At 62.2% G+C, this 27858-nt stretch overlaps 1 protein-coding gene across 1 annotated transcript in view; it reads left to right on the forward strand.

Annotated features, from left to right (window-relative positions):
• The window catches only part of SHANK3 (SH3 and multiple ankyrin repeat domains 3), a gene marked incomplete at both ends in the record, with an annotated part of 330722 nt that overhangs the window by 186814 nt on the left and 116050 nt on the right, over nt 1–27858 (forward strand). The window contains 2 exons of the mRNA XM_080358124.1: nt 9766–9879; nt 26930–27005. Of these exons, the coding sequence (XP_080214250.1) occupies nt 9766–9879; nt 26930–27005 (190 nt within the window). The remainder of the gene's footprint in view (nt 1–9765; nt 9880–26929; nt 27006–27858) is intronic.

Genomic DNA, 27858 nt, shown 5'->3' on the forward strand with positions numbered 1-27858 from the left:
CCCAAGACAGCAGATGTGAGTGCTGGTGCTTTGCTGCCCCTCAGGGCTGAAACTGAATGAAGCTGTTCTGGAGGAATCTGGCCATGGCAGCTCCCAGGGACGCAGGAACCCACAGACAGTCAGTGGTGGGACTCAGGAGCTGGGGACACACGGGGGGCCCGGGTCAGCGATGGACGGGCAGGTCTGAGCAGGGCTGGGGAGCCAGAGCGCTGTGACAGCGGGTCTGTGTCAGACACTGGGGTCAGAGCGCTGTGACAGCAGGTCTGTGATGGGACACTGGGGTCAGAGCGCAGTGACAGCGGGTCTGTGTCAGACACTGGAGTCAGAGCGCTGTGACAGCGGGTCTGTGTCAGGCACTGGGGTCAGAGCGCTGTGACAGCGGGTCTGTGTCAGACACTGGGGTCAGAGCGCTGTGACAGCAGGTCTGTGATGGGACACTGGGGTCAGAGCGCAGTGACAGCGGGTCCGTGTCAGACACTGGGATCAGAGCGCTGTGACAGCGGGTCCGTGTCAGGCACTGGGGTCAGAGCGCTGTGACAGCGGGTCTGTGTCAGGCACTGGGGTCAGAGCACAGTGACAGCGGGTCCGTGTCAGGCACTGGGGTCAGAGCGCTGTGACAGCCGGTCTGTGTCAGACACTGGGGTCAGAGCGCAGTGACAGCGGGTCCGTGTCAGACACTGGGGTCAGAGCGCTGTGACAGCCGGTCTGTGATGGGACACTGCGGTCAGAGCGCAGTGACAGCCAGTCTGTGTCAGACACTGGGGTCAGAGCACAGTGACAGCGGGTCTGTGTCAGACACTGGAGTCAGAGCGCAGTGACAGCGGGTCTGTGTCAGACACTGGGGTCAGAGCGCAGTGACAGCCGGTCTGTGTCAGACACTGGAGTCAGAGCGCTGTGACAGCGGGTCTGTGTCAGACACTGGGGTCAGAGCGCTGTGACAGCGGGTCTGTGTCAGGCACTGGGGTCAGAGCGCAGTGACAGCGGGTCCGTGTCAGGCACTGGGGTCAGAGTGCTGTGACAGCGGGTCCGTGTCAGACACTGGGGTCAGAGCGCTGTGACAGCGGGTCCGTGTCAGGCACTGGGGTCAGAGCACAGTGACAGCGGGTCTGTGTCAGGCACTGGGGTCAGAGCGCTGTGACAGCGGGTCCATGTCAGACACTGGGGTCAGAGCGCTGTGACAGCGGGTCTGTGTCAGGCACTGGGGTCAGAGCGCAGTGACAGCGGGTCCGTGTCAGACACTGGGGTCAGAGCACTGTGACAGCGGGTCCGTGTCAGACACTGGGGTCAGAGCGCAGTGACAGCGGGTCCGTGTCAGGCACTGGGGTCAGAGCGCTGTGACAGCGGGTCTGTGTCAGACACTGGGGTCAGAGCGCTGTGACAGCGGATCTGTGTCAGACACTGGGGTCAGAGCGCTGTGACAGCGGGTCTGTGTCAGGCACTGGGGTCAGAGCGCTGTGACAGCCGGTCTGTGTCAGACACTGGGGTCAGAGCACAGTGACAGCGGGTCTGTGATGGGACACTGGGGTCAGAGCGCAGTGACAGCCGGTCTGTGTCAGACACTGGGGTCAGAGCACAGTGACAGCGGGTCTGTGATGGGACACTGGGGGGCCAAGGGGACCAGGACTGTCCTCTGCCTTTCGCAGGCTGTGCCGTACAGGGTGAGGTCCTTCGGGACCACTGAGGAGTTGGGATTTGACAACATTTTTAGAGCAGGTGGGGAATCCTGGTGATGAGTGGGGACCCTGGTGACCAGTCAGGAGCCCTGGTGACAAGTGGGGACCCTGGTGACGAGTGGGGACACTGGTGACGAGTTGGGAGTGGGAACACTGGTGGTGAGTGAGGACCCTGGTGATGAGTGGGGACACTGGTGACGAGTTGGGAGCCGTGGTGATGAGTGAGGACCCTGGTGACAAGTGGGGACCCTGGTGATGAGTGGGGACACTGGTGGTGAGTGAGGACCCTGGTGATGAGTGGGGACCTGGTGATGAGTGGGGACCCTGGTGGTGAGTGAGGACCCTGGTGATGAATGGGGACCCTGGTGCCGAGTGGGGACCCTGGTGCCGAGTGACGCATGAGGGACCCGAGGAGAGTTCAGTGAGGGTCTGAGGCGCAGAGCAGAGCTGTGGGTGAGGGCTGGTACGAGGAAGCCGTTAGAAATGAACTGAAGTGTGTTATGCATTGTGCATCAGGGCCCACAGCGTTTCCATTGTTGCCCTTTGCGTTGTTCTTTATCTCCACGCGTTAACCTGTCCCCAGCACGGCAGAACCTGAGCAGGAAGTCACGTCTGCGGCAGCTGTGCGGGTAGAGCTGGGTCCCTCCGGCTCTGCCCCGTCAGGGGCTGCTCGGGCTGCGAGTGGGACGGCGGTCACAGTGACAAGGGACGTGGCAGCGGTGCTGTGAGGGCAGGGGGGAGCCGGGCGGGCTGGGGTCTGCAGCAGCTGCCCCTCCCACTGCCGCCCTGAGACCTTCCCGTGTGGCCTGAGGGGGACCCGGGGTGGCCACTGGAGAGCCGTTCCGGCACGGTCCCGCAGAGCGGGGGGCCCGGTGCAGCGCCGGCTCTCCTTGCGTGGTGCTTTAGGCAGGAGCAGCAACCAGGACATTGCAGAGGTCGAAGGGGTGTGTGGGGAGCGCAGTCTCAGGCTAGGCCATGCAGACGTGGGTGGTGGGACCATGCAGATGTGGGTGGCTGGGTCATGCAGATGTGGGTGGTGGGACCATGCAGACGTGGGCGGTTGGGTCATGCAGATGTGAGTGGCTGGGCCATGCAGACGTGGGCGGTTGGGCCATGCAGATGTGGGTGGCTGGGCCATGCAGATGTGGGTGATTGGGTCATGCAGATGTGGGTGGCTGGGCCATGCAGATGTGGGTGGCTGGGTCATGCAGATGTGGGTGGCTGGGCCATGCAGATGTGCGTGTCTGGGTCATGCAGATGTGGGTGGTTGTGTTGTACAGATATGGGTGGTTAGATCATACAGATGTGGGAGGCTGGGTCATGGGGATGTATATGGCTGAGCCATGCAGGTATGCGTGGCTGGATCCATACAGGTGTGGATGGCTGAGCCATGCAGATGTGGGTGGTTGGGTCTTACAGATGTGGATGGCTGAGCCATGCAGAGGTGCGTGGCTGGATCCGTACAGGTGTGTGTGGCTGTGTCCATAGAGGGACTCAGGAAAGGGAAAACCCATGGCCTCTATGGGTCGGGTGCTTGTTGGTTGGTTGGTTGGTTGAGTGGGTTTTTTGTTTGTATTTTATTCCATTTCTTGTGGTCTTGGACCCTGTGAAGCAACGGAACATGGCAGCTGCGAGAGGAAACTCGGCGGCAGGAACAGCCGGAGGAGTCCTGCAGACCCCGTGCTGCTGGCAGCCCTGTGGAAGGCGCCTCCCGGCAGCACCTGCAGGCCCGTCTGAGCCCCCTCTGTGCCGAGCAGGGGCAGGGGCAGGGGCAGGGGGAGGGACAGGGGCAGGGGCAGGGGCAGGGGCAGGGGCAGGGGCAGGGGCAGGGGGAGGGACAGGGGCAGGGGCAGGGGCAGGGGCAGGGGGAGGGACAGGGGCAGGGGCAGGGGCAGGGGCAGGGGCAGGGGGAGGGACAGGGGCAGGGACAGCGGCAGAGGCAGGGGCAGGGGCAGGGGCAGCGGCAGGGGCAGGGGCAGGGGCAGGGGCAGGGGCAGGGGCAGGGGGAGGGACAGGGGCAGGGGCAGGGCAGGGCAGGGAAGGGGCAGGGGCAGGGCAGGGCAGATGCTGGGGCTGCGGTTGGGGCTCAGGCAGCACAGCAGCTGGCGGCACAGACGGGCGCACTGAGGCGCTCTGGAGGAGCTGGCCCTGTGTGTAGGCTCTAAGGGTTGAGTGGGATTGAAGTGAATGGAAGACAAGGGAAAAAAATCGCCTTTGGTCAGGACAACTGCCTCGTCATTTGCAGCTGGCTGGGCTCCATAGGCATCGTTTCAGGGGGAATTTTCCACAAGACCTGGAGGATGCTACAGTGGATTCTCCAAGGGAGAGGTTTGCAGGCACGGCAGAGCGTGCAGGGGCAGCATAGAAGGGTCTGGGAGACGTGTTTGGAGAGGAGTAGGGGCTGCGAGTGGGGTGGGATGGGTCAGGTCCCTGGTAGCAGCAGAGGGGGATTGTGCTCCAAGGGCGGGCAGGGCTGGGGGCGCCCCGTGGCTCCAGCGGCTCCTCCCGCAGCCGCAGGGTGGGGGACCCTGGCAGGCAAACCCAGCTCAGGAGCGCAGCGCTCCTGGGGTACAGCACGGCGCTCCTGCAGTACAGCATGGCGCTCCTGGGGTACAGCACGGCGCTCCTGGGGTACAGCAGGCGCTCCTGGGGTACAGCACGGCGCTCCTGGGGTGCAGCAGGCGCTCCTGGGGTACAGCAGGCGCTCCTGGGGTACAGCAGGCGCTCCTGGGGTGCAGCAGGCGCTCCTGGGGTACAGCAGGCGCTCCTGGGGTACAGCACGGCGCTGGGGTGGCCCTGGGCTGGCCGTGCTCTGCGTCCAGACGTGATCTGCTCTGCCTTCCTTTAGTCATTTTCTCCATGTATGCCTTGTTTGTTCACTTCTTCAGAGCATATTTAAGCGCTTTGTGTGCGCATCCCACCGTGGCTCGCTGTGCGCCTCATTACCATGTTTATAGCTATGCAGATTACCGGTGACCTTCAGAGCCGGTGGCTGCTTGCACCCGCGATCACACGCCTCAGCAGACCCTTCACCTCTGTTCTCCCGTCAGCACCAGCCTCTCCGGGCCGCGGTGGCGTTGCCCGCTCGGTGTGAGGGAGGGGGCTGTGCCGCCGGCCAGCCCTGGGCCGGCGCTGCGGAGAACGGACCCAAAATGAACCAGGCCTTAGGAGCTACTTGTTGGGAGCGGCTGCCAAGAGACGGCGTCCACAGGGCAAGTCAGGCCCTGCTAAGCCCGGCTGAACCCAAGCGCCATCCCCTTGGTGTGCCAAGCGTGGGTTGTGGTGGCATCAGAGCCTGTTGGCACCGTCTGCGCCTCTCCCGGCCAGCCCAGAGCTCCTGCCCAGTTCACACAGAATCCCAGAATGTGAGGGCTTGAAGGGCCCTGGAAAGCTCACCCAGTGCAATCCCCCATGGAGCAGGAACACCCAGATGAGGTTACACAGGAAGGTGTCCAGGCGGGTTGGAATGTCTGCACAGAAGGAGACTCCACAACCCCCTGGGCAGCCTGGGCCAGGCTCTGACACCCTCACCCCAACAAGTTGCTTCTCCTCTTCCAGTGGAACCTCCTGTGTTGCAGTTTGCACCCGTTGCCCCTTGTCCTGTCCCTGGTTGTCACCAGCAGAGCCTGGCTCCATCCTCCTGACACTGCCCCTTTCCATATTGATCCCCAGGAATGAGTCCCCCCTCAGTCTCCTCTTGTCCAGCTCCAGAGCCCCAGCTCCCTCAGCCTTTCCTCACACGGGAGATGCTCCACTCCATCATCTTCATGGCAAGGTTTTTCTGTTATCTGGTGTGAGGCCGTCAGAGACAAACTGGTGAAATACGAACAACTTTAACGTTTTCCTTGCATTCCAATGGACTCGGTTTGCTGTTACCTTGAGGTCTGTGCTCAGCTTGATGCCAGACAGGCTGCAACTTCAGTCCGTCCAACCCTCGAGAAACAGCCAGTGTTGAGGAGTGCGGTGTGGTCGGAGAGCCGAGCGAACAAGGGCAGAGCAGCGGGCTCTGCAGAGCTGGATGAGCTCTGCTCCGCGAATTTGGGAATACAGCGTACTAGAGAAGGGAAATTTTCCATTGGGAGGTGTTAGCAGAGCTTCTAAAGCATGGACGAGAGCAGTGGGAAATAAAGTACAGGATTTGGAGCTGTTCCAGATGGTGACAACATCATAACCTTTGGAGAGCAGGAGCATTTGCATCTCAAGAAGAGCTCCAGAGAGGAGCCTGAGCCGAGTCCTGTTTGCCTTGCAGATCAGGCTGCCGTGTTTGCTTTTCCCGTGCTGCCCGCAGGGCTGCTGCCTGGATACCGGCCATCTGATTCCTCTGCTTTGGGAGCTGGCTCTGGCCGCCGTGGGGCGGCGCATCATTCGTTAGCCGCTGCGGTGCCTGCGCTGAGCTGGGCGGCGCGCGGCACGGGGTGCCGGCGCGGGGTGAATCCGGCCCTGCTGGCGGGGAGGTGGCAGCACGTGTGCCCTCTGCCAGCCGAGACGGCAAATACCACCGTAACTCAGGTGTTTATTTGGTAACTAATTACAACTGCCCGCACAGCAGCCCCGGCATGGCGGTGGGACCGCGGCCCATGGTGCGGTGAGCTCGTGTGCGCGACCCCTCGCTCTGTTCCTGAGCGGGAAGCCCAGTAGATCCGCCAGCCGTTGGGCCTGGTGTTGTGTCCCCAGCGCTGGCACGTGGCTCTGGGCAGGACACGTGTCCCCCCAGCCCCGTGTGTCCCCGGGTGGGCAGTGAACCCAGGGACACGCAGCTGCCGCTGGCCCGAAGCGCCAGGGCTCCTGTGTGCTGGAGCTGCTGCGGCTCCGGGGCAGGAAAGGAACAGTGCACACAGACCGGCTTCCTCAGCGCCCTTGGTGTGAAGGCACCGCTGCGCTAACGAGGAGAGCTAATTTCACAGTGATCAGTGCGCACATCGCCAGCTGGGGCAGAAGGTGCAGCTGACGCGCTGAAGGAGCGCGGGGAGGGACCCGGGCGGTGCAGGACAGCGGGGTGGCACAGGTGACAGGCAGGGTGGCACAGGGGGACAGACAGCAGGATGGCACAGGATGACAGGGTGATGCAGGGGTGACAGGCAGGATGGCACAGGGGGACAAGGTGGCACAGAGTGGCCAGTGTCAGGGTGCCACAGGGTGACATAGAGGTGACAGGCAGTGGGATGGCACAGAGGTGACAGGCAGGGTGGCACAGAGTGACCGGCGTCAGGGTGGCACAGCATGACTGGTGTCAGGGTGGCACGGGGTGACAGGGTGGCACAGCGTGACTGGTGTCAGGGTGGCACGGGGTGTCAGGGTGGCACGGGGTGACAGGGTGGCACAGCGTGACCGGTGTCAGGGTGGCACGGGGTGACAGGCAGCAGGGTGGCACAGGGTGTCAGGGTGGCACGGGGTGACAGGGTGGCACGGGGTGACAGGCTGTAGCACACTTGCATTGCCTGGCGGCACCAAGTCCGTTGTTCTCAGAGGGCTCATCCCGGGAGCTGTTGGAGGGGACCCGGGGGCTGGTTCCTGGGGTTGCTGTCACACCAGGGGTCTCGTTCCCGCTGCCCAGCTCTGTTCCTGCGGCCCGGCTGTGGCACAGCCCCACCAGCAGGATTCGGCCAGGCCTCCCCGTGCCCTGGTCCGTCAGCACCGTCAGCCCCTTGCCAAAGGGCCCTTCTGGTGACCGGCTCCTCACCCTGGTTGGGGTCCCGGTGGCCAGAGGGGCGTCCAGGGACGCCGGGGTCACTGTCCTTGTGCTGGGTCGGGTCCCAGGGCGTCTGCAAACCGCGAGACAGCAGCTCCGGAACCCTCACGTTCCCCCAGCACGTTTGTGATCGCAGCTGAGCTGCAATGAGGCGCTTGATCTCAAAGCCGCAGGGTTAAGCTGTGATTAAAAAGTTGGACAAACAGCCATGGGAAAAGTGTAAGATAAGATGACACAAGTTTGAAATAGAGCCCACGTCAGCCTTTTCCTTCACCTGCTCTCGGGGGTCGCCGAGGAGCTCGAGAACCCGGCTCAGAGTCGTCTCTCTGCGCCGGGGGTTCTGACGGCTCCTGGAGGCTCCGACAAAGCCCAAGAAACGCCCCATGTGTGCTGGCCCGGGGGTCTCTGGTGGGGTGGGCTTGGCTGTTCGGAGCTTGTGCTGCCGGCGGGGCCGCGGCAATGAGCGCACGGGGAGCGGGACGGCGGGGACCCCGCGCGCCGCTGCTCTCGTCTCCTGTCTGGATGTCAAATGAACGGCCATTACAGATTCTGCACTGCAATATTTTCCAAAGGATTTATCAAAAGCTTATCACTTTCGGGTGATGTGCAACAGTTTCTCTTGATCTGTAGTATTTTGTAGACTAAATCTAACGCATTAATTCACCATCTGTTCCGGAGAGCGCTGCGGTTAGGAGGGTGTTGTGAGCCGCAGTAACCTGAGAACAGGGGTGACTGCTCCCCTCTGCTCCTTGGCCAGGACGGGGCCGTTAATTGGCCTCGTGAGTGCCCGAATTCAAGTGAGAGATGCACATCAGCCATTCTCTGGATAAAACAGGGGTAATATCTGGGCGCTCGGGATATGATATATCAACGGGGAACAGCTGGAAAGGTTGTTAATGATTCTCGCCTCCCTTTTTCCTCTCCTGTGTTAGGCATGGTTTTGTTCTCCTGGCTGCTCCGGGAATGACAATCGTTTCCTCTGTGGCCGTGGGAAATGTAATGGTCACATGGAGGCGTTTTTAAACTGTAGAATCACAGAATTGTGTTGGTTGGAAAAGCCCCTGAAGGTCACCGAGTCCAACCATAACCCACCCTGTCCCTGCCCCGTGTCCTGAGAACCTCATGTCCGTCTGTCCAGCCCTCCAGGGCTGGTGACTCCAGCACTGCCCTGGGCAGCCTGTTCCAATGCCCCACAGCCCTTTGGGGAAGAAATTGTTCCCCAGATCCAACCTCAACCTCCCCTGGGCAACTTGAGGCCGTTTCCTCTGCTCCTGGCGCTTGTTCCTGGGGAGCAGAGCCCGACCCCCCTGGCTCCAAGCTCCTTTCAGGCAGGTCAGAGATCAGAAGGTCTCCCCTCAGCTCCTGTTCTCCAGCTGAACCCCCAGGTCCCTCAGCCGCTCCATCACATTGTGCTCCAGCCCCTCACCAGCTCCATTCCCCTCTCAGTGTGGCAGAACAGTCCCGGTGTGTCCGGCAGGAGCTGCTGCCGTGGGCCGTGGCTCTGGCTGCGGGGCTGGGACGTGGCAGCCGACATCAAGCGTGCGTTTGCAGGCAGTGGTTTTTGTAGCAGAAGGCTCAGCCTGTTCTGTCACCTGGAGCTGCGCGGGCCGTGGGGCCGGTTCGTGCTCCAGGTGTGGGTGCTGTGGGGGGTGCTGGCTGTGTCTGTAGCTCCCCAGCACGGGTACCGGTGTCCGCTGAGCCGTCCTGTGCAGCCGCGGCTGCTGAGCGCAGGCTGACGGTTCCCTGGTTTAATGAGGACACTCCTGGTGTGATTCTCCCTTAAAATCTCCTTGACGGTGAATTCATTTAATCTTCAGAGCACACTTCAAGGCTTCCTTTCCGTTTTCTCTCGGCTTTGAGCAATAAACCCAAGGCTTAATGGCTTGGGAGAATTTTGCTGTGCCAGCGCGGCCCCGTCCTGTTTGCCGGATCATTCGAAGTGAAACGGCTCGCGGTGTTTCTGACACCCCGTTCCCGGGGTGCCTCGTGCTGTCCCTTGGCCGGTTTCCTCCCCTCTCTGCTCTCGTTTCCCTCGCGGGCCGCGGGTGCTCTGCGCTGTCAGCAGTCACGGTGGGCAGCGTCTTTCCAGAAGGGCTTTTACCAAAGCCCGTGTGCTGTCTGGGTCCCCGGGAAGGATCCTGACACGGGAGGGTGCTGCCGGTTCAGGGTTGCGTTTCCACAGCACATGGCTGCATGAGTGCCCGTGTCTACGCTGTCTCTCTCCTGGACGTGGGGCAGAGAAGCTTCTGGAGGTGCTTTCTTCCTGCAGACCACACCTGACCCTGGCACGTTTTCTGTGCTGTGCCCCGCTGTGTTCCCGCTGCGCCGACAGCGCGGTGGTGCTTCTGCCTCCCCGTTCTCGGCAGCCCTGCTGGCGCTCACGTCCTGTTTCTCTCCCCGCAGTGCTCAGCATCGGCGAAGGTGGCTTTTGGGAAGGAACCGTGAAGGGCAGGACCGGCTGGTTCCCGGCAGAATGCGTGGAGGAGGTGCAGATGCGGCAGTACGACCCGCGGCAAGGTAAGCTGTGCTCCGGACCCCCGCGTCCCACCAGCCGCGCCGGGCGGCCCCAGGGATCAGAGCTACTCACTGCAAGTTTCTAGCAGGCTCAGGGTTTGCAGTCTTTGCAATGGGTGGTGGGTGCATCTGAAGAGCTGTATCTCGGGGTTGATTCACATCGCTGAGGGCACTGGCATCCCCTGGTGACGCCGTGGAACCGCGGTAGGTGTGCGGTACAGCGTGAGGACCGTGATCGCCGGTGCCCTTTGCTGCAGTGCCAGGTGTTGTGCCGGAGCAGGAGAGCGTGGCTGCGACCTGCACCCGCAGCCCCGCGGTACGCTTTAGGAGACTCCAGGAGGAAACAGCGGTGTGCAGGTGTTTGCTCCGCGCCGAGCGGCCGCGGCTCTGCCCGGGCAGCCCCGAGCCCCGTCTCAGCGCCCCCCAGCGGGATTTGCTGTTCCCGGGGGCGGCAGCAGCTGCAGGTTGTAGGAAACAATCGCCTTGTCAATAGAACAGGCCCGGGCAGGATCTCTCAGCAAAGCAGATTTTAGTAGCGATTTTGCAACACCGGGTGTTGTACCTGACGGTCGGCACACGGAACGGGGCAAAAAGCCCCCCCTTATATCCCCCCTATCCGGGCACAGTTTCCCTCGTTGGTACTGCAGGGTTTACGGACCACCTGACCCTGCCTCAGTTTACCTGTCTCATTCATCTACTTCTAACAGCCCCCTCCCCTTATTGACTTATTTAAAATACGCATTCCTGGCTCTTTGGTTACCCTGCCCCAGCCTGACTTTTCAAATGCAGCCATCAGTTTGCACTCTGGGATTAGTTCAAAGAGACTTTGTTTCACGTGAAGGATTCATGTCGGATGTCTCTCGGTCCTTCCCCCGCTGGGGTCACGTGCCGGGTCCCCGGTTTTGTAGAAACAACTTTCCTCCAATGGCTCCTTACACAGGTTGTCTGTGCCCAGCCGTGCGGTGGTCCTGGGGGCCACCACGACTTCACGGGGCCCCTGCTGTGGGTTCGTCACCCCATGTCCCTGTACCAGCTGCTGTGGGTCCGTCACCCCATGTCCCTGTACCGGCTGCTGTGGGTCCGTCACCTCATGTCCCTATGACAGCTGCTGTGGGTCTGTCACCCCATGTCCCTGTACCATTTGCTGTGGGGCCATCACCCCGTGTCCCTGTAGCAGCTGCTGTGGTCCTTCACCCTGTGTCTCTGTGCCAGCTGCTGTGGGTCCGTCACCCCATGTCCCTGTACCAGCTGCTGTGGGTCCGTCACCCCGTGTCCCTGTACTAGCTGCTGTGGGGCCGTGACCCCGTGTCCCCATACCAGCTGCTGTGGGTCCGTCACCTCATGTCCCTGTACCAGCTGCTGTGGGTCCGTCACCCCGTGTCCCTGTACTAGCTGCTGTGGGGCCGTGACCCCGTGTCCCCATACCAGCTGCTGTGGGTCCGTCACCTCATGTCCCTGTACCAGCTGCTGTGGGTCCGTCACCCCATGTCCCTGTACCGGCTGCTGTGGGTCCGTCACCCCGTGTCCCTGTACCAGCTGCTGTGGGTCCGTCACCCCATGTCCCTGTACGAGCTGCTGTGGGTCCGTCACCCCGTGTCCCTGTACCAGCTGCTGTGGGTCCGTCACCCCGTGTCCCCGTACCGGCTGCTGTGGGTCCGTGACCCCGTGTCCCAGCGCAGAGCGGGTGGGAGGCGCTGCGGGCCGGCCTGGGCCTGTCCTGCCGTACAGCGCCTGCAGAGAACAGCTGGTTTTCAGTGTATTGAGGAGAGCAGTGGCCCTGATTTGACAGACTCAGTGACGTTCCTTTTGCATGTTCCATGAGCTTTAAAATTCACACGGCTGCATTCTGGCGAGAGTTGAACCTTGATTGTGAAGGTGGAAACAAAGTTGTGAAAGAGAGAAGGAAATCAGTACAACACCATTCTGTTTCGCACAGCTGCTTTTAATGAGCGCCCCGGGGACCCGGTCCGGGGGTGCATGGGGTGGGACCCCCGGCACTGCAGACCACGCAGAGCTCTGTCCCCCGAGCTGGTCCAGCTGCCAGCTCTGCGGCTCCGGGTCGCGTTCCCGTGCCCACTCGTGCTGCCCCGCGGTGTGTGTGTGTTCACGGGCAGCGCTGCTCGCCCCGCGCCTGCCTGAGCTCCGCAGTCCCCTGGGCCTGCGGGGGGAGGCCGCTGTGCTTCTGTTGTGCTGCTGGGGAGCGCTTGGTGGCAGAGGAGACTGAGTGGGATGTTCCTCCTGCTTCAGGGGTATCCGGGCTGGTGAGCTGGGATTTGCAGTGAGAGGTTCCACCCTCCTCCCCCGGTGCTGCCTTGGGCTGTGCGGGCGCTGTTTGCCCCGGCCTGTTGTGATGCGAAATAAGAGGGAGAATAGACTGCTGGAGGTGGTTTAAAGCCCTTCCTGCAGCTGGGAGCCCAGGTTTGCTGGCTGCTTTCTTGGAGGACGTTACGTGCTTGGGCAAACTGAAGGTGTGTAGTGAAATGTGAAAGACAGACGGTGCTTAAACACTAGAGCTGGAGCGGAGATGTGGGTGTTTCCAGCTGTCTGCACTCCAGCTGTTGGCGTGTCCCCTGCCACGGTCCGGCCTTCGCCAGGCTTCACTTCTCCAGACAACGCTCGGGCGCAGTTTCCAGGTACAGACTGTTTGCAGAAGGTCGTTGGTTTGAGGCCGTGACGTGTGTTGAAGGTTGAGCTGCGTGGACACGGTGCTGCTCTGGCACCTCCCGTCAGGGTCGGCGCGGTGTGTGCTGGCCGAGGTTCAGTGTGGCCCGGCAGCTGGTGTGGGGTCTGGTCTGGCTGTGCGCTGGTGAAGGTTCTGGTGAAGGTTCTGGTGAAGGTTCTGGTGGAGGTTCTGGTCTGGCTGTGCGCTGGTGAATGTTCTGGTGAAGGTTCTGGTGGAGGTTCTGACCGGGCTGTGCGCTGGTGAAGGTTCTGGTGAAGGTTCTGGTGGAGGTTCTGGTGAAGGTTCTGGTGGAGGTTCTGGTCTGGCTGTGCGCTGGTGAATGTTCTGGTGAAGGTTCTGGTGAAGGTTCTGGCCGGGCTGTGCGCTGGTGAAGGTTCTGGTGGAGGTTCTGGTGAAGGTTCTGGTGGAGGTTCTGGTGGAGGTTCTGCCCGGCCATACTTCACTGGGGACCAAAGCCGTGTGGGTCGGAGCCATGTCCAGCCGTTTTGCTGGGGGGGCAGCAGCCTGCGGGGCAGACGCCCCACGGGGCTCTGCTGAGCGGGTGCGAGGTGACTGCGACGGGCCAGAGCAGCGCGGGAAACGCATCGTGATCTCCCTTGAAATTCAGAGAGAGCGGCTTTCAGGACTGACATTTCGGAGATGGTATTAGGACGTTCCTTTAACCCGCATGTGTTTTCGTGCTTTGAGGGACAGGCCATGAGCTGCCCGTTGGTGTGCTGCGGCGGGGCAGGGTCTCCCTCGGGCGCTGGCTCTGCGGGTCCTGCCCGCTCTGCTGCTCGGCTCCCTTTGGGAAAGAGCTCCAGCTTTCTGCATTTCCTAAATGTATTTCTTCCGGCCCTCCCGAGCGGGCTCATTTCACCCTGCGCCATCATCTCCCCTCGACCCTCCCTGGTGCTTCTCACACTCCCGTTTTGCAGCAGGTCCGCCTGTCCGTCCCAGCTGATTTCGGTGGGACAGACTGAGCTGCCGTACGGCGCTGCCCATCTCTTGGGAAGTGACACCCACAGATGACAGGACGAGCCTGGGGGTGTGAGGCACAGCGTGCCGCACGCTCCGGCGCACACGTGCGAGCAGCCGCGGGCGGGACGGGGACGGGGACGGGGACAGGGATGGAGCGGAGCGAGAGCTCCGGGTGCTGCCAGGGACAGTCAGTGTCACCCCGCGGGGTTTGTCTCGCGGGCGGTTTGTTTGCAGAGATGTGGCACCGTCTGCTCCAGGAAACTGCACTGCCTGTCTGCTCCCACGTACCAACCTGCTTGTGCTGGGAGGTGTAGGGAAGCTGTTTTAAACTGAACGGGGCTGCGCCACAACAGGTGAGCTGGAGAGCACTTGCGGACGAGCGGAGTCGTGGTTTCCAGCGGCTGCTTCCGCGGCATTCAGGGCGTGCAGCTGCTCCCCCAGCGCAGCGGGGCCCGGGGCGCTCCAGCAGCACCGCTCGGGCAGGGGGTGGGTGTGCGGGTGCCCCGGAGACTCCAGCGCGGCCAGCGGCACCGGCTGCGCTTGGGGCTGTGCAGAGCGTGTGCTGAGAGCCTGGGACCGGCACGAGCTGCGCTGCTCTGCCTGTGCAGTAACGGCGGCACCCGGATCCTCCTCCTCGGATCGTCTCCGCGTTATCTTGCTCTGCTCCCGTGGAAGGACGTGGGGTCGGCGCTGCCCAGGGCACCGTGGGTTTGCGCAGCAGAGACCTCTCCTTGCTGCTCCTTGTCTGCCCACTTATTTGTGGCAACATTTCCAGCTGTTTTCCTACATCGTAGTGTCAAAATAACTCATACATGAAACCATGTTAACTGAGTTCCTAATGGGCTTAGCCTTTGACATTTCTTCTTTTTCTGAGGACAGACGGAGGCTTTAATGGCGCGGCAGGGCTGTGCTTGGTTAGTGCCTGGGTGCCTGCGGGTAGCAGTGCAGCTGCTGCAAGTGTTGCTGCTTCTTCCCCCTGTGGAAGGGCTTTCTGAAGTAACACTTAGGAGCTTGAACCACATTTTGATCAAGAAATACGTTTCTTGCTTAAAAAACATTTTGAAATTGGACTTTGTTGAAATTGTTGGGTACGTCGTTACTTACAAGCCCGACAGTGACAGCATCTTGCTGGCTGGGCCTGTCTCCTCGGTGTCTGCGGTGGCCAGCGCAGACGTTGGAAGCGCAGGTGGTGTGACAAGGGTGTGGATTTAACACAAATGACCGGCAGCTCCTTCCTCGGATCACCCGTTCCCAGGGCGTGCGAGGGCCAGGAGCGTTTGCAGCTGCTCACCAGGGGCACCGGAGCACCCGGCACTGAGAGGAGGTGCTGGTGACGCTCTGACTGTCCCTGCAGAGCCGGGCTGTCCCATCCCGTGCTGTCACATCCCATGCTGTCCCATCCTGTGCTGTCCCATTCCATGCTGTCCCATTCCATGCTGTCCCATCCCATCCCATGCTGTCCCATCCCGTGCTGTCACATCCCATCCCGTGCTGCCCCATCCTGTGCTGTTCCATCCCATGGTGCCCCATCCCGTGCTGCCCCATCCCATGCTGTCCCATCCCGTACTGTCCCATCCCGTGCTGCCCCATCCCATACTGGCCCATCCCATACTGTCCCATCCCGTGCTGTCCCATCCCGTGCTGTCTCATCCCATGCTGCCCCATCCCGTGCTGCCCCATCCCGTGCTGCCCCATCCCATACTGTCCCATCCCGTACTGTCCCATCCCGTGCTGTCCCATCCCGTGCTGTCCCATCCCATGCTGCCCCATCCCGTGCTGCCCCATCCCATACTGTCCCATCCCATCCCGTGCTGCCCCATCCCGTGCTGCCCCATCCCGTACTGTCCCATCCCATGCTGCTCCATCCCATCCCGTGCTGCCCCATCCCATCCCATCCCATCCCATGCTGCCCCATCCCGTGCTGCCCCATCCCATGCTGCCTCATCCCGTACTGTCCCATCCCATGCTGTCCCATCCCATCCCGTGCTGCCCCATCCCGTCCCATCCCATCCCGTGCTGCCCCATCCCATGCTGTCCCATCCCATCCCATGCTGTCCCATCCCGTGCTGTCCCATCCTGTGCTGTCCCATCCCGTACTGTCCCATCCCGTGCTGTCCCATCCCGTGCTGTCCCATCCCATACTGCCCCATCCCGTGCTGCCCCATCCCATACTGTCCCATCCCGTACTGTCCCATCCCATCCCGTGCTGCCCCATCCCGTACTGTCCCAACCCATCCCGTGCTGTCCCATCCCGTGCTGCCCCATCCCGTACTGTCCCATCCCATCCCATGCTGTCCCATCCCATGCTGCCCCATCCCGTACTGTCCCATCCCATGCTGCCCCATCCCATCCCGTGCTGCCCCATCCCGTCCCATCCCATCCCATGCTGCCCCATCCCATGCTGCCCCATCCCATGCTGCCCCATCCCGTACTGTCCCATCCCGTGCTGCCTCATCCCGTACTGTCCCATCCCATGCTGTCCCATCCCGTGCTGCCCCATCCCGTGCTGCCCCATCCCGTGCTGCCCCATCCCATGCTGCCCCATCCCGTACTGTCCCATCCCATGCTGTCCCATCCCATCCCGTGCTGCCCCATCCCGTCCCATCCCATACCGTGCTGCCCCATCCCATGCTGTCCCATCCCATCCCATGCTGTCCCATCTCGTGCTGCCCCATCCCATGCTGTCCCATCCCATCCCATGCTGCCCCATCCCGTGCTGCCTCATCCTGTCCCATCCCGTGCTGCCCCATCCCGTGCTGTCCCATCCGGTCCTGGGCAGAGCCTGCAGGTCCTTGGCTGGTTCTTTGGGTAGAGGGCACTGTTGTTCTTCACTCGGCTCTGGTGGAACCTGAGGTGATGCAAACATGTGGGTTGCAAAGGAGGAGGAGGATTGTGGAGGATTCTGGTACCTGATGAAACACAGCTGTGTTTCCTGCAGCGCACTGCTGTTCTGCCTGCTGCTGGTCTGCACCAGCCTCTGGGGACGTCGGCTCGGTTTGTTATGGTACTCGCTTCATAACTCTGTGTGTCCTGCATGCGAAGGGATGAGTTGTCTGTTCCACCTTCTCTCGTTTTCTTGGTGTGTTCTGGAACTGTGATCCTCTGCAGAGCTGTGTCCTAGAGCGGCACCGGGCCGGGCTGACAGGGACGCGGCCCCGTCACAGGGACACGGCTGGAGCGCAGGGCGGCGGGACGGGGCCACGGGTGGGACGGGGTCACGGGTGGAACGGGGCTGTTGGTGAGACAGGACTGTCGGTGAGACGGGGCTGCTGGTGGGATGGAGCTGCCGGTGAGACGGGGCTGCTGGTGGGATGGAGCTGCCGGTGGGACGGAGCTGCCGGTGGGATGGAGCTGCAGGTGTCCTGTGTCCGTTCCGGGGGTCAGGGCTCGGCTGGGGTTGGTCTGTGTGTAGCACCCGCGTACCTTGTTGTAAGTCAGCAGTTACTGCTTTTGCCAAACACCTGGCTCTGTGAAGGAGGATGACGCTGGGAGAGGAAGGGTGGACAGGAGGAAATGGAAGAAGTCCATCCGCTAGAATTGCCAGGGCTGGAGAGGAGAAGCCCTGGCTGAGCGGCGAGCACCCAGTCCAACCCTGCAGCTTTTCTGAGCGGGTTTTTGGGGGTCCCTGTGTGGGGAAGTTGCTCCTGAGGAGGTGTCTGCCTTGGAGCGGTGGGTCGGGGGCCGGAGCCAGGCGAGTGCGGCCTCAGGAGCTGCAGCGCCGTCCCAGGGCCCTGCGGGAAGGACGGTCCCCCTGTTGCCGTTCCAGCTCTTCAGTGTGGTGTTGCAGAAGGATTGACGAGGACATGGATGTGCAAACGCTGCCCTGCAGCGGCGCGGGGAGCGGATCCACCGCCGGTGCCGCGTGACGGGCACCTGGTGACAAGCTGGAGGTGGCTTTCTGGGGGTGACAGTGTGCATGGCGGGAGCAGCTGCCCGGCTGGGACTCTGCTTCACCTTCTGACGTGGAGTTCAGTCCCCTCCTTTAGTGTGGACGCGTACCGGTCCTGGGGACAGAGGGCAGGCCCAGCTCCTGTCCTGCTGGCACCGCGCCCTGGTGAGTGACCCAGTGCTCGCTGCGCCGGGAACGCGGGGACGGCTCCGAGCCGGGAGCGGGCACCGGCGGCTGGAGGGACAGCGGTGGCCTCTGCCCTGGGATGGCCCCGGGCGAGGGACGGGCCAGTGGCTGGGGGCACCTTGGCTTTTATCGAAGCTTCGGCAGCCTCCAGTACTGTCCTTAGAGCCATTTAGTGCCACACGAGGAGTGGTGGTAGGAGTAGATCTGGAGCCTGAAGTAGCTTCCTTCTTAACAGCCCAAGAAACGCATCTGCTTGTCCCGGGGCCTCGTGGCTGGAGGGGGGTGACTCTTCCCGTTTGACCGCTCCTAAGGTGGCAGTTCCCGGCCAGAAGACGGGAATTCGCTGGTGTGCATGCAGGCGGCGTGCAGAGCCGTGCGGCCGGGCGGTGCCACCAGACACAGGAACACGGCGGCGCAGGCGGCGTGCAGAGCCGTACGGCCGGGCGGTCCCACTGGGACGGGAACACGGCGGCGCAGGCGGCGTGCAGAGCCGTGCAGCCGGGCGGTCCTGCTGGACGCGGGAACACGGCGGCGCAGGCGGCGTGCAGAGCCGTGTGGCCGGGCAGTCCTGCTGGGTGCAGGAACACGGCGGTGCAGGCGGCGTGCAGAGCCGTGCGGCTCCGCTGGGCACAGGAACACGGCGGCGCAGGCGGCGTGCAGAGCCGTGCGGCCGGGCTGTCCCGCTGGGGCGGGAACACGGCGGCGCACGCAGAGACCTGCTCCCAGTGGAGCTGTGGGTCACGAGGCGCGGATGGGCACAGATCTGCTCACCAAATCCACCCTCCCGGGCTCGGATCTCATCTCCCGTCCCTCTGCATCCGCTGAACGGGCCTGTGGCCACGTCTGTGCCGGCGTTTGGAAAACCCTCCCGATGTCTCTTTCTCTTTCCTGACCTCCCTCCCAGCCCGGTCCGTCCCCATTGCACTGCCGCTTATTTCAGGCTTCCCCTCTGGCTGTGCCACCTTCCACCTCCATCCCTTTCGTTTCTTTGAACCTTTCTCCTGTCTTAATTAATCCACAGCTCTGCTGGCGGCTTCCTCTGGCGGTCAAGGGTAAAGGGCGGTGTTACACTGATCCCAAGGTGCTGCTCAGGTTTTAAAGCCAATATCTATTACACTTGCTGATTTTTGCCCTTCTCAAAGTGGCAACTTCAAAGTTTTGACACTAGATTCTTTGCAGGTTTGCTTTTCCTGAACATTTCTGATAACAGGACACTTCATACTGTTCTGACTACTGGGCAGCAAAACCCAGACGCGTCTCGTGGGTGGTTTAGTGGTCAGTTGGGGTCCCACAGTCATGGGCAGGAGCTGTCCCTCCGTTCCAGCCGTGGCAGTTGGGCAGGGGGGCAGCACAGGCTCCGGCATCGCCAGAATGCACTGGAACCCGCAGGACAAAAAAGGCGGTGGGTTGAAGTCGTCTCTCCTGGGCCGATTTGTTTAGATCTGTGAAAGGAAAAAGAAGTCCGTAGCATCACTTAGTTTAAAGAAAAAACCCACATAATTGCTATTTGAGCTCCTGCAAACGGAATTTGGACTCAGTTTTGTTGCCATGGCAGAGCACGAAGAGCAGGAGCCCCTGGAGCCCCTGGAGCAGGGATGCGCAGAGCAGCGCCGGGGAGGGGCAGCAGGGGAGCTTCGCGGAGCACCGGGGTGGCGCCTCTGGCTCCAGCGCAGCGCTGGGCTCAGCGGCGGGCTCAGGCTCCTCTGAACCTGGCTCCGGAACTCCGGACACGAGCCCGTCCTCTGTCCCACCACCCGAACGCGGGAGCCCAGCCCGGCTGTCTCGGCTCTGTGAGCTTCTGCTCTCGGTGGGGAAGGTGCTGCACTTAGTCTGTGTTGGTCTCTTTTGTTTCAGGCTGGTTTCTGGTTTGATTTCTGGCCCTGTGTTTGACATCAGCTCAGACAGTGGGTTAGTATTTCTGTCTCTTTTTAAGCGACTGTATCAGCATTAGTTGCTGATATCTCTGGCACTCTTGTACTGTGCTATTCCCATTGTTTCAGTAGCTCAATGCTTTTAAAAGGAGGGGATCCAAACCCTTTCCGTATGGAGTTCCCTGCTTTTCTCAGTTCGGTTTTGCTGCTCACCCTGCGGAGGTACAGCAGCCGTTCAGCCGTGGCCGGGCTGCCGGGCGCCGGCTGGCGGTCCAGGTGCCGCTCCCAGGGCTGCCGGGGTCCCTGCCACTGGGTCAGAGCGCCCCGGGGTCCCCGTCTGGACCCTCGGTGGTGCTCGTCCTCTTCCCGAGCCCTTGGGCTCCCTGAGCTGCTCCGTGATGGGGTGACTGGTTTGGGACATGTGCCCCGTCAGCAGAGTGACACACGGGTGAGGGTCAGCAGAGTGACACATGGGCGAGGGTCAGAGTGACACGCGGGTGAGGGTCAGCAGAGTGACACACGGGCAAGGGTCAGCAGAGTGGCACGCGGGTGAGGGTCAGAGTGACACGCGGGTGAGGGTCAGAGTGACATGCGGGTGAGGGTCAGCAGAGTGACACGCAGTTGAGGGTCAGAGTGACATGCGGGTGAGGGTCAGCAGAGTGACACACGGGTGAGGGTCAGAGTGACACGCAGGTGAGGAGCAGAGTGACACACGGGCGAGGGTCAGCAGAGTGACGCAGGGGTGACCGGCTCTCTGTGGCTGTCCCTCCCGCACTGCTGGCAGTGTCACTGTCCTCCCTGCCCTGGGGTGCCAGATATCTGAAGTCTCTGTCCTCCATAGTTGGCACCAGGTCCCAGGTGCTGCTGTCAGTGGGTTTCCTGCCTTGGCCATGAGCTTTTGCAGGGGGACAAAGGCTCTTGTTGCAGAAATGTGGGTGCAGCCAGGTGGAACAGTTGCGGAGCCCTTCTGCTGAACACGAGCTCCCCGGGCCCCGCGCCGCGTTTGTTGGCCGTGAGCGATGTCCCCACACAGCGTTTGGTGGCCGTGAGCAATGTCCCCACGCAGTGTTTGGTGTCTGTGAGCGATGTCCCCGCGCAGCATTTGGTGGCCGTGAGCAATGTCCCCACGCGGCGTTTGGTGGCCGTGAGCGATGTCCCCGCGCGGTGTTTGGTGGCCGTGAGCAATGTCCCCACGCGGCGTTTGGTGGCCGTGAGCGATGTCCCCGCGCGGTGTTTGGTGGCTGTGAGCGATGTCCCCGTGTGGTGTCTGGTGGCCGTGAGTGGTGTCCCCGCTCGGCGTTTTGTGGCCGTGAGCGATGTCCCCATGCGGCGTTTGGTGGCCGTGAGTGATGTCCCCACGCGGTGTTTGGTGGCCGTGAGCGATGTCCCCGCGCGGCTGGCAGCCTGGCGAGTCCCCGCGGGAGGCACCGCACAGGTGCTGCTCTCTGAGTCCCCCGTTGCAGAGCAGGCTTGCGTTTGATTTGCATTTTTTCATTTACAGATAAGCTAAAAACTCTAACAAGCATAATTCTGTTGCAAGTATAACTCATAAATTAAGGGCAAGAGGGACTAATGCAATTATCTCTTCTGTGCATTCGTGTAATGCCCGCCAAGGTTTCACCAAATGTATTACATCTTGTATGCAAATCGTTGTGTGAGACTAAGAAAGTTACAGCAAGGCTTCTCAAAGTACTTGCTTGGAGCAAAGTTGTATTTGAACTTGTCGGGATGGAGAGCAGCCATGGGTAAAGCAGCAAAGGTTCCCAGTCCGCACAAAGTGCAGCAGTGCCACAAATCACCCAGCAGATCCGTCCCTGGGCTTCTCTGTTTCCAGCCAGCAGATGCAGGTGCCGCAGGGACATAAATTAGCCCGCTGTCCTGGCAGCCCCGCCAGAGGGGACGGCCGCGCTGGAAGGGTTTCCACGCTTCCCCGCGCTGGCAATGAGGCTCCCGGCTGCGGCAGCGCCGGCCTGAGGGACCCGCGGCTGCCCCGGTGGCACTGGCCGTGGTCACCGAGCTGGGGACGGCGCGGACGGGCTCCAGCATCTGCCCTGCTCTCGGGCTGCTCTCGGGCACCGCGTGTCCTTCCCCCCATGGCGCGGGTCAGCGGGTCTCCCTCCACAGCAATTCCCTTTCTCCCCGGTGCCGGCGCCGAGGCCGCCGCAGCCAGATTGGCTGCCTGGCACGGAGCCTGGAAGAGGCTTTCATTGTGGTGGCATCTGCTCATCAGCCTCCTCCGAGGCAGGTGCTCGGGAGCGGGGTGTGGGACGCGTGGGTGACATCCCCAACAGGCAGCAGCCGGGGGGCTGCAGCTCCGGGACCCAGACGCTGCTCTGGGATGTGCCGCAGCACCACGGCTCCCGACTGAACGCGTGTGGCCACGGAGCGTTCCCTGCCCGCGGGCCTGGGCTGTCCCCATAGCACTGTTGTCCCTGCACCCAGAGCAGCACAGCTGGGACCAGGCACCACGTTCTGCACCAAGAGCCCCGTCTGAGCAGGGTGTCTGCTCCAGGTGTCCCTGTACCCGAGCAGGCACCTCCTCCGTTGCCGAGACCACCCCTCTGACTGGTGCCTCACTGCTTCTGCTTGGCATTTCAACTGAGAAGATGGAATCTATTTTAAACTCACTTTATTGACTAGCGCAGTCTGCCTGGAATCTCCCTCGTCAGCTCCTTGTCAGCCCGATGGTTTTTGGTGACCTTGGTCTCTCAGGTGGTTTGATGTAGCTCTTGGGTGACAACCGTAACGTCCCTGCTGCTGCATCAAATGAGTAGAGAGATCAGTTTCCAAACCATGGCTTGTCGCTCTTTGCGGCGCTGCAGCGCAGCCCCGGGCAGCAGCCGCTGCCACCGGGAACACGCTGGCTGCAGCTCCAGCCCTTGGGGCTGGGGACACTCGTGCCTGGCGCCGGAGAACACAACAGCTGCTGCTGCCGTGCTGCTGGCGCTGCCGGAGCGCTTGGTCAGACATATGTGATGAAAGGGAAATCACTGCCAGTGGTAAGGGGTGCATAAATCTGGCATTTAATAAGATTAAATTGAAGTAAATTAAATTCTAAGTAGTATTTAGGAATATCATTCCCACATTCTGTAGGGACTAGAAGCTGTATTTTCACATTCCAAAGGAGTCATTTTCCCGTTGGCGGGCGGTGTTGGTGCCGGGGTGCGTGTGGGTGGCTCCTCAGCCGGCTCTGGCCCAGCAGACTGTCCGGTCGGTTTGAGTCAGAGCTGCGTCTCTCCAGAACCTTCTCTGTGGCACGTCCAGATGGCTCCTGGCCACCCCCGGATTGTTAATATTCCTCTATTTGTATCTAATGTATTAGGCAGACTTACCTAGGAAGAATTGCCCTTTAGAAACTTCCCAGGAGTGCTTTACGGGCAGCGTGCGGAGCAGCCAGCGCAGCCAGTGCAGCCAGTGCAGCCCGTGTGCGGAGCAGCCAGCGCAGCCAGTGCAGCCAGTGCAGCCCGTGTGTGGAGCAGCCAGTGCAGCCAGTGTGCGGAGCAGCCAGTGCAGCCAGTGCAGCCAGTGCAGCCCGTGTGCGGAGCAGCCAGTGCAGCCAGTGCAGCCAATGCAGCCCGTGTGTGGAGCAGCCAGTGCAGCCAGTGTGCGGAGCAGCCAGTGCAGCCAGTGCAGCCCGTGTGCGGAGCAGCCAGTGCAGCCAGTGCAGCCAGTGCAGCCAGTGCAGCCCGTGTGCGGAGCAGCCAGTGCAGCCTGTGTGCGGAGCAGTGAGTGCAGCCAGCGCAGCCCGTGTGCGGAGCAGCCAGTGCAGCCAGTGTGCGGAGCAGCCGGAGCAGCCAGCGCAGCCTGCGCCCACGCACGGGCTCCCCCTGCCTTCCAGGCCGCGGTTTTCCCATGTTGCGTGTTCCCCTCTCCGGTTCCCTGCGTGTCCTGTCCCCTGTGCTGCCACCACCCCGGCACCGGGCTGCCCCGGTGTCCCCGGCTCCATCGCTAAACGCAGACCCGCTCTCCACACCCGTCCCCGGTGACGGCTCCATCCATCAGCTGCGGCCCCGGTGCTGCCGTGACGGCTCCATTAAGCAGCGCTCGGCAGCTGCTATATTTAGGAGTGGGGAAGGGAACGAGCCTTTGGGCTGCAGACGGCCATAAATCCAGCTCCCGTCACCAGATCTGTTCTGTTCTCTGGAGCGAGGTCTCAGGGGTGTTTGCAGATGAGATCCGTGTGTCTGTGCGTGCGAGGGGCGGGCGAGGGTGATGATGAGGAGCAGGGTGGGTGGAGAAGGGGCTGAGGTTGGGGGGCAGCAGGGGGTCCCTGTCCCAGCGGGGTCTGCTGTGCTGGGGCAGCAGCTCAGGGGCTGAGGGATCTGCGAGTGTCCCTTATGGAGCAGTGTCACCATGTGCCGTGAAGTGGAGAGGGTGTGTGTTCACAGCACTGCTGCCGTGGGCTGCCGGGGCTGAGCCGTGCTGCTGCCTCCCCGAGCGCCAGCCGTCCCACATCCCCCTCCTTCCCTCCATCCCGCTCCATTTTTCCTACACCCACGTCAGGTTGTACCGGGCTGTGGGTGCCAGCCCGTTCCCAGGCACAAGGAACCCGCTGTGCCCGGACGTTTCGGGTCTGGTGGAGGCCTCTGCCGTGTCCGCTCAGCGGCAGCTCCGCGGCAGCTGGAGCGGGAGGGTGCTCTGCCCCGCGTCAGAAGCAGCGGGGGGGAGCAGGCGCGGGCGCGTCCCGGCCGCCCGTCACCCTCCAGGACACGCGCTGCCTCGCTCTCCTCGTGGCTGGGGCGCTTGGGTTGTGCTGCCGGGGGTGCAGCCCCCTGTCCCCTGACTCCTAGGTGGTCCGGATGAAAGGGTTATTGCCTTTAACTCTTCGTGGTGTGCTGCTGTGCTCATCAGTCTCTATCACCTCCATTTCTTGGCGTAGTGTGCCTTTCTGCTGCTGAGATTAACTCCTCGGTTCTTTGAGACAGCTTCTCCCAGGACGGCAGGGCCAGGGTGCGGTGGACGCCCCCCTCATCGCAGGAGTCACGGGAAGCCGTCGGCCCCCCCAGCACCGTCAGGCTCCGGGAAATCTCCCTCCTTAGGTAACTGGTGACGGGGAGCACGCCATGCTGGCTCACCGGGGGCTGCTCCTGCTCCGGACGTCCCCAGCTGAGCCGGCACCGCGGGGCCGGGCTGCACTGCAGCAGGCACTGGTGGCACCGCGGGGCCAGGCTGCACCGTGACGGGCACTGGTGGCACTGTGGGGCCGGGCTGCACCACACTGGGCACTGGTGACACCGCGGGGCCGGGCTGCACCGTGACGGGCACTGGTGGCACTGTGGGGCCGGGCTGCACCGTGACGGGCACTGGTGGCACCATGGGGACGCCTGCACCGCGCCGAGCACTAGTGGCACTGTGGGGCTGGGCTGCACCGCACCAGGCATTGGTGGCACCGTGGGGCCAGGCTGCACCGCACCGGGCACTGGTGGCACTGTGGGGCTGGGCTACACCACACTGGGCACTGGTCGCACCGTGGGGCTGGGCTGCGCCACACTGGGCACTGGTGTCACTGTGGGGCCGGGCTGCACCTCACCAGGCACTGGTGGCACCACAGGGTCGCCTGCACCACACCAGGCGCTGGTGGCACCGTGGGGCCGGGCTGTGCCGCACCGGCGCTGGTGGCACCGCGGGGCTGGGCCGCACCTCAGCGGGCACTCGTGGCCGTGGCCTCAGTTGCCACCTGGGCTTTGCCGGGCACTCGTGTCCGGGGATCAGCGCCCCCGCGCTCGTCCCTGTGACGCTGCACGTCCCCTGCGCTGGGCTCTCTCCGTTTTGATCGCCTGCCCCTCAGTGAAAAAGCCCTTGAGCACACCCCTCCTGCACACGTGTATTTACGTATCAATCACATACCTGCACTACTCTGCTAATGTTCTCTGCACTATAAAGCACGTGCAAAAATAGAAACTAAAAACTAGTGAGACGAAGGTGGCAGAAACACCATTTAGGAAACATTTTGCAACTTTAACAATGGTCCAAAACCGTGTTCTTGCCGCGTCCCAGTGCACCGTCTCGCTCGCCGTGTGCAGGCGCTGCCGTGGCCAGGGCCGCGTGGCGTGAGGCGCGTTCGCGGCACCCGGAGCCGGGCTGTTCGCGGCTCTTCTGAGAAACGAGGGAGAAGGCTAAAAACCCCAAACGTGCCAGAGGAGCAGAAACCCGAGAATCGGGCAGGGCGGAGCAAAGCTGCGTTTTCGGTAGCAGAAACAAGTCCTGTTTGTGGCGATTTTATTGCTGAAGTTTGGTGAACTGTTGTTTCAGCCTCGCCAACAGTCAGCGTGTTGTGTGTGCGGAACGGTGCGCGAGGAGGGCGAGGGCCTGGAGCAGGACGGCTGTGCGGGGGAGCGCCCCTTGTACCCGTGTGGGGAATGTCCTTGGTACCCCATGCAGAGCACTGTCCCTTGTACCCGTGTGGGGAATGTCCTTGGTACCCCATGCAGAGCACTGCCCCTTGTACCCGTGTGGGGGACTGTCCCTGGTACCCCATGCAGAGCACTGTCCCTTGTACCCGTGTGGGGAATGTCCTTGGTACCCCATGCAGAGCACTGTCCCTTGTACCCATGTGGAGGAATGTCCCTTGTACCCATGTGGAGGAAAGTCCCTTGTACCTGTGCTGAGAAATGTCCCTGGTACCCCATGCAGAGCACTGTCCCTTGTGCCCATGTGGGGGAATGTCCCTTGTACCCTGTGCTGAGGAGTGTCCCTTGTGCCCATGTGGAGGAATGTCCCTTGTACCTGTGCTGAGGAATGTCCCTTGTACTCATGTGGAGGAATGTCCCTTGTACCTGTGCGGGTCCTGTTGGGCACCAGGAGGCCGCAGCCGGTCCCCGGGCGCGGTGACGGGTGGCCGGGACAGCCAGCACCGCTGCAGGTGTGCGGGAGGGACGGCACGTGGGGTGACACGGCTGCGGTGCCGCACGTGCGGTGACACGAGTGTCTCTGGGACGAGAGGTGACACAAGTGTCTCTGGGACAAGAGGTGACCCAAGTGTGCCTGGGACAAGAGGTGACACGAGTGTCTCTGGGTTCCCGGGTTCCCTCCACGTGGCTCCCGTGCACCCGCAGAGCTCGGTGAGTGCGGGTGTGAGGCAGGGCTGTCAGGACTGTCCCCACCGGTCCTGGGCCTGTCCTGTGCCGCTGGCGTGGTGAGCAGAGACGGGAGGAGCCGCGGAGGGAGTTTGCCTTCCCGCGGTCACCGTCCTGCGGCTCTGCCTCCGGGTCCTGGGGGAACCCAACGCCTTGACGTGCTTTGGCGGTTCTAGTGAAGAGATTGATGTGCGCACGTGGGACCGCACACGAGCGCGCGCGGGGCTGCTCACACCGGCACGTGTCTGCGCAGATTATCACTTGTTCGTGGAGGAAGGTTTGCATGAGAGCGGGGCTCGCCCTGTTGGTGTCCGTGCAGGGGAGCAGAGACAGCGGAGCCGCGTTCCTTTAGCTCGCAGCTTTGTGATGTGTCTGCTTTCTCTTGTAGAAACCAGAGAAGACAGAACAAAGCGTCTCTTCCGACATTATACCGTGGGCTCGTACGACAATTTCACCTCTCACAGGTAAGCGCCAGCACCTTTGCTTTGGGATTATAAGAGATCCATTTCCACGGAAGAAGTGTGTCCTTTGCCTGACGGAGCAGTGTATGTTGCATTAATTGCATGGGAAAGAAACTTTTCTGGTTGATTTGGTCACTTCGGTTGCAGTCTAAATGACACGTCCTAGGTGAGGCTTAGGACAGGACGTTGGAGCTGCGGGGTAGGCTGGCTTGCGGCTCCGCTGGAGCCAGCGTTCTGGAGAACTTCGGTGTGCTGGGGAACTGCAGAACAGGCGTTGGGTGCGGATGCCGAGTTCCAGCTCTGCTCTGGGGAGGCAGGGACGAGGATGCTGAGGTGCAGGGTGCCATGGGGACGCTGTGGTGTGGGGACACTGTGGTGCAGGGTGGTACGGAGACACAGTGGTGCAGTGACACTGTGTGCAGGGTGCCATGGGGACACTGTGGTGCAGGGTGCCAAGGGGACACTGTGGTGCAGGGTGCCAAGGGGACGCTGTGGTGCTGGGTGGCACGGGGACGCTGTGGTGTGGGGACACTGTGGTGCAGGGTGCCATGGGGACGCTGTGGTGCTGGGTGGCACGGGGGCTCTGTGGTGCAGGGTGGCACAGGGGCGCTGTGGTGCAGAGTGGCATGGGGACACTGTGGTGCAGGGTGGCACGGGGGCTCTGTGGTGCAGAGTAGTACGGGGACACTGTGGGGCAGGGACACTGTGGTCCAGGGTGGCACGGGGGCTCTGTGGTGCAGTGTGGCACGGGGACGCTGTGGTGCAGGGTGGCACAGGGACAGCTGTCACCCCAACCCACTGGCAGCACTGAGCGTGCCAGGTGACAGGGGTGTCGCCGGGGCTGCTCTGGTAGGTG

This window comes from Nesoenas mayeri (genome assembly GCF_963082525.1).
Source record: "Nesoenas mayeri genome assembly, chromosome: 1".
In the NCBI taxonomy this organism is placed as follows: domain Eukaryota; kingdom Metazoa; phylum Chordata; class Aves; order Columbiformes; family Columbidae; genus Nesoenas; species Nesoenas mayeri.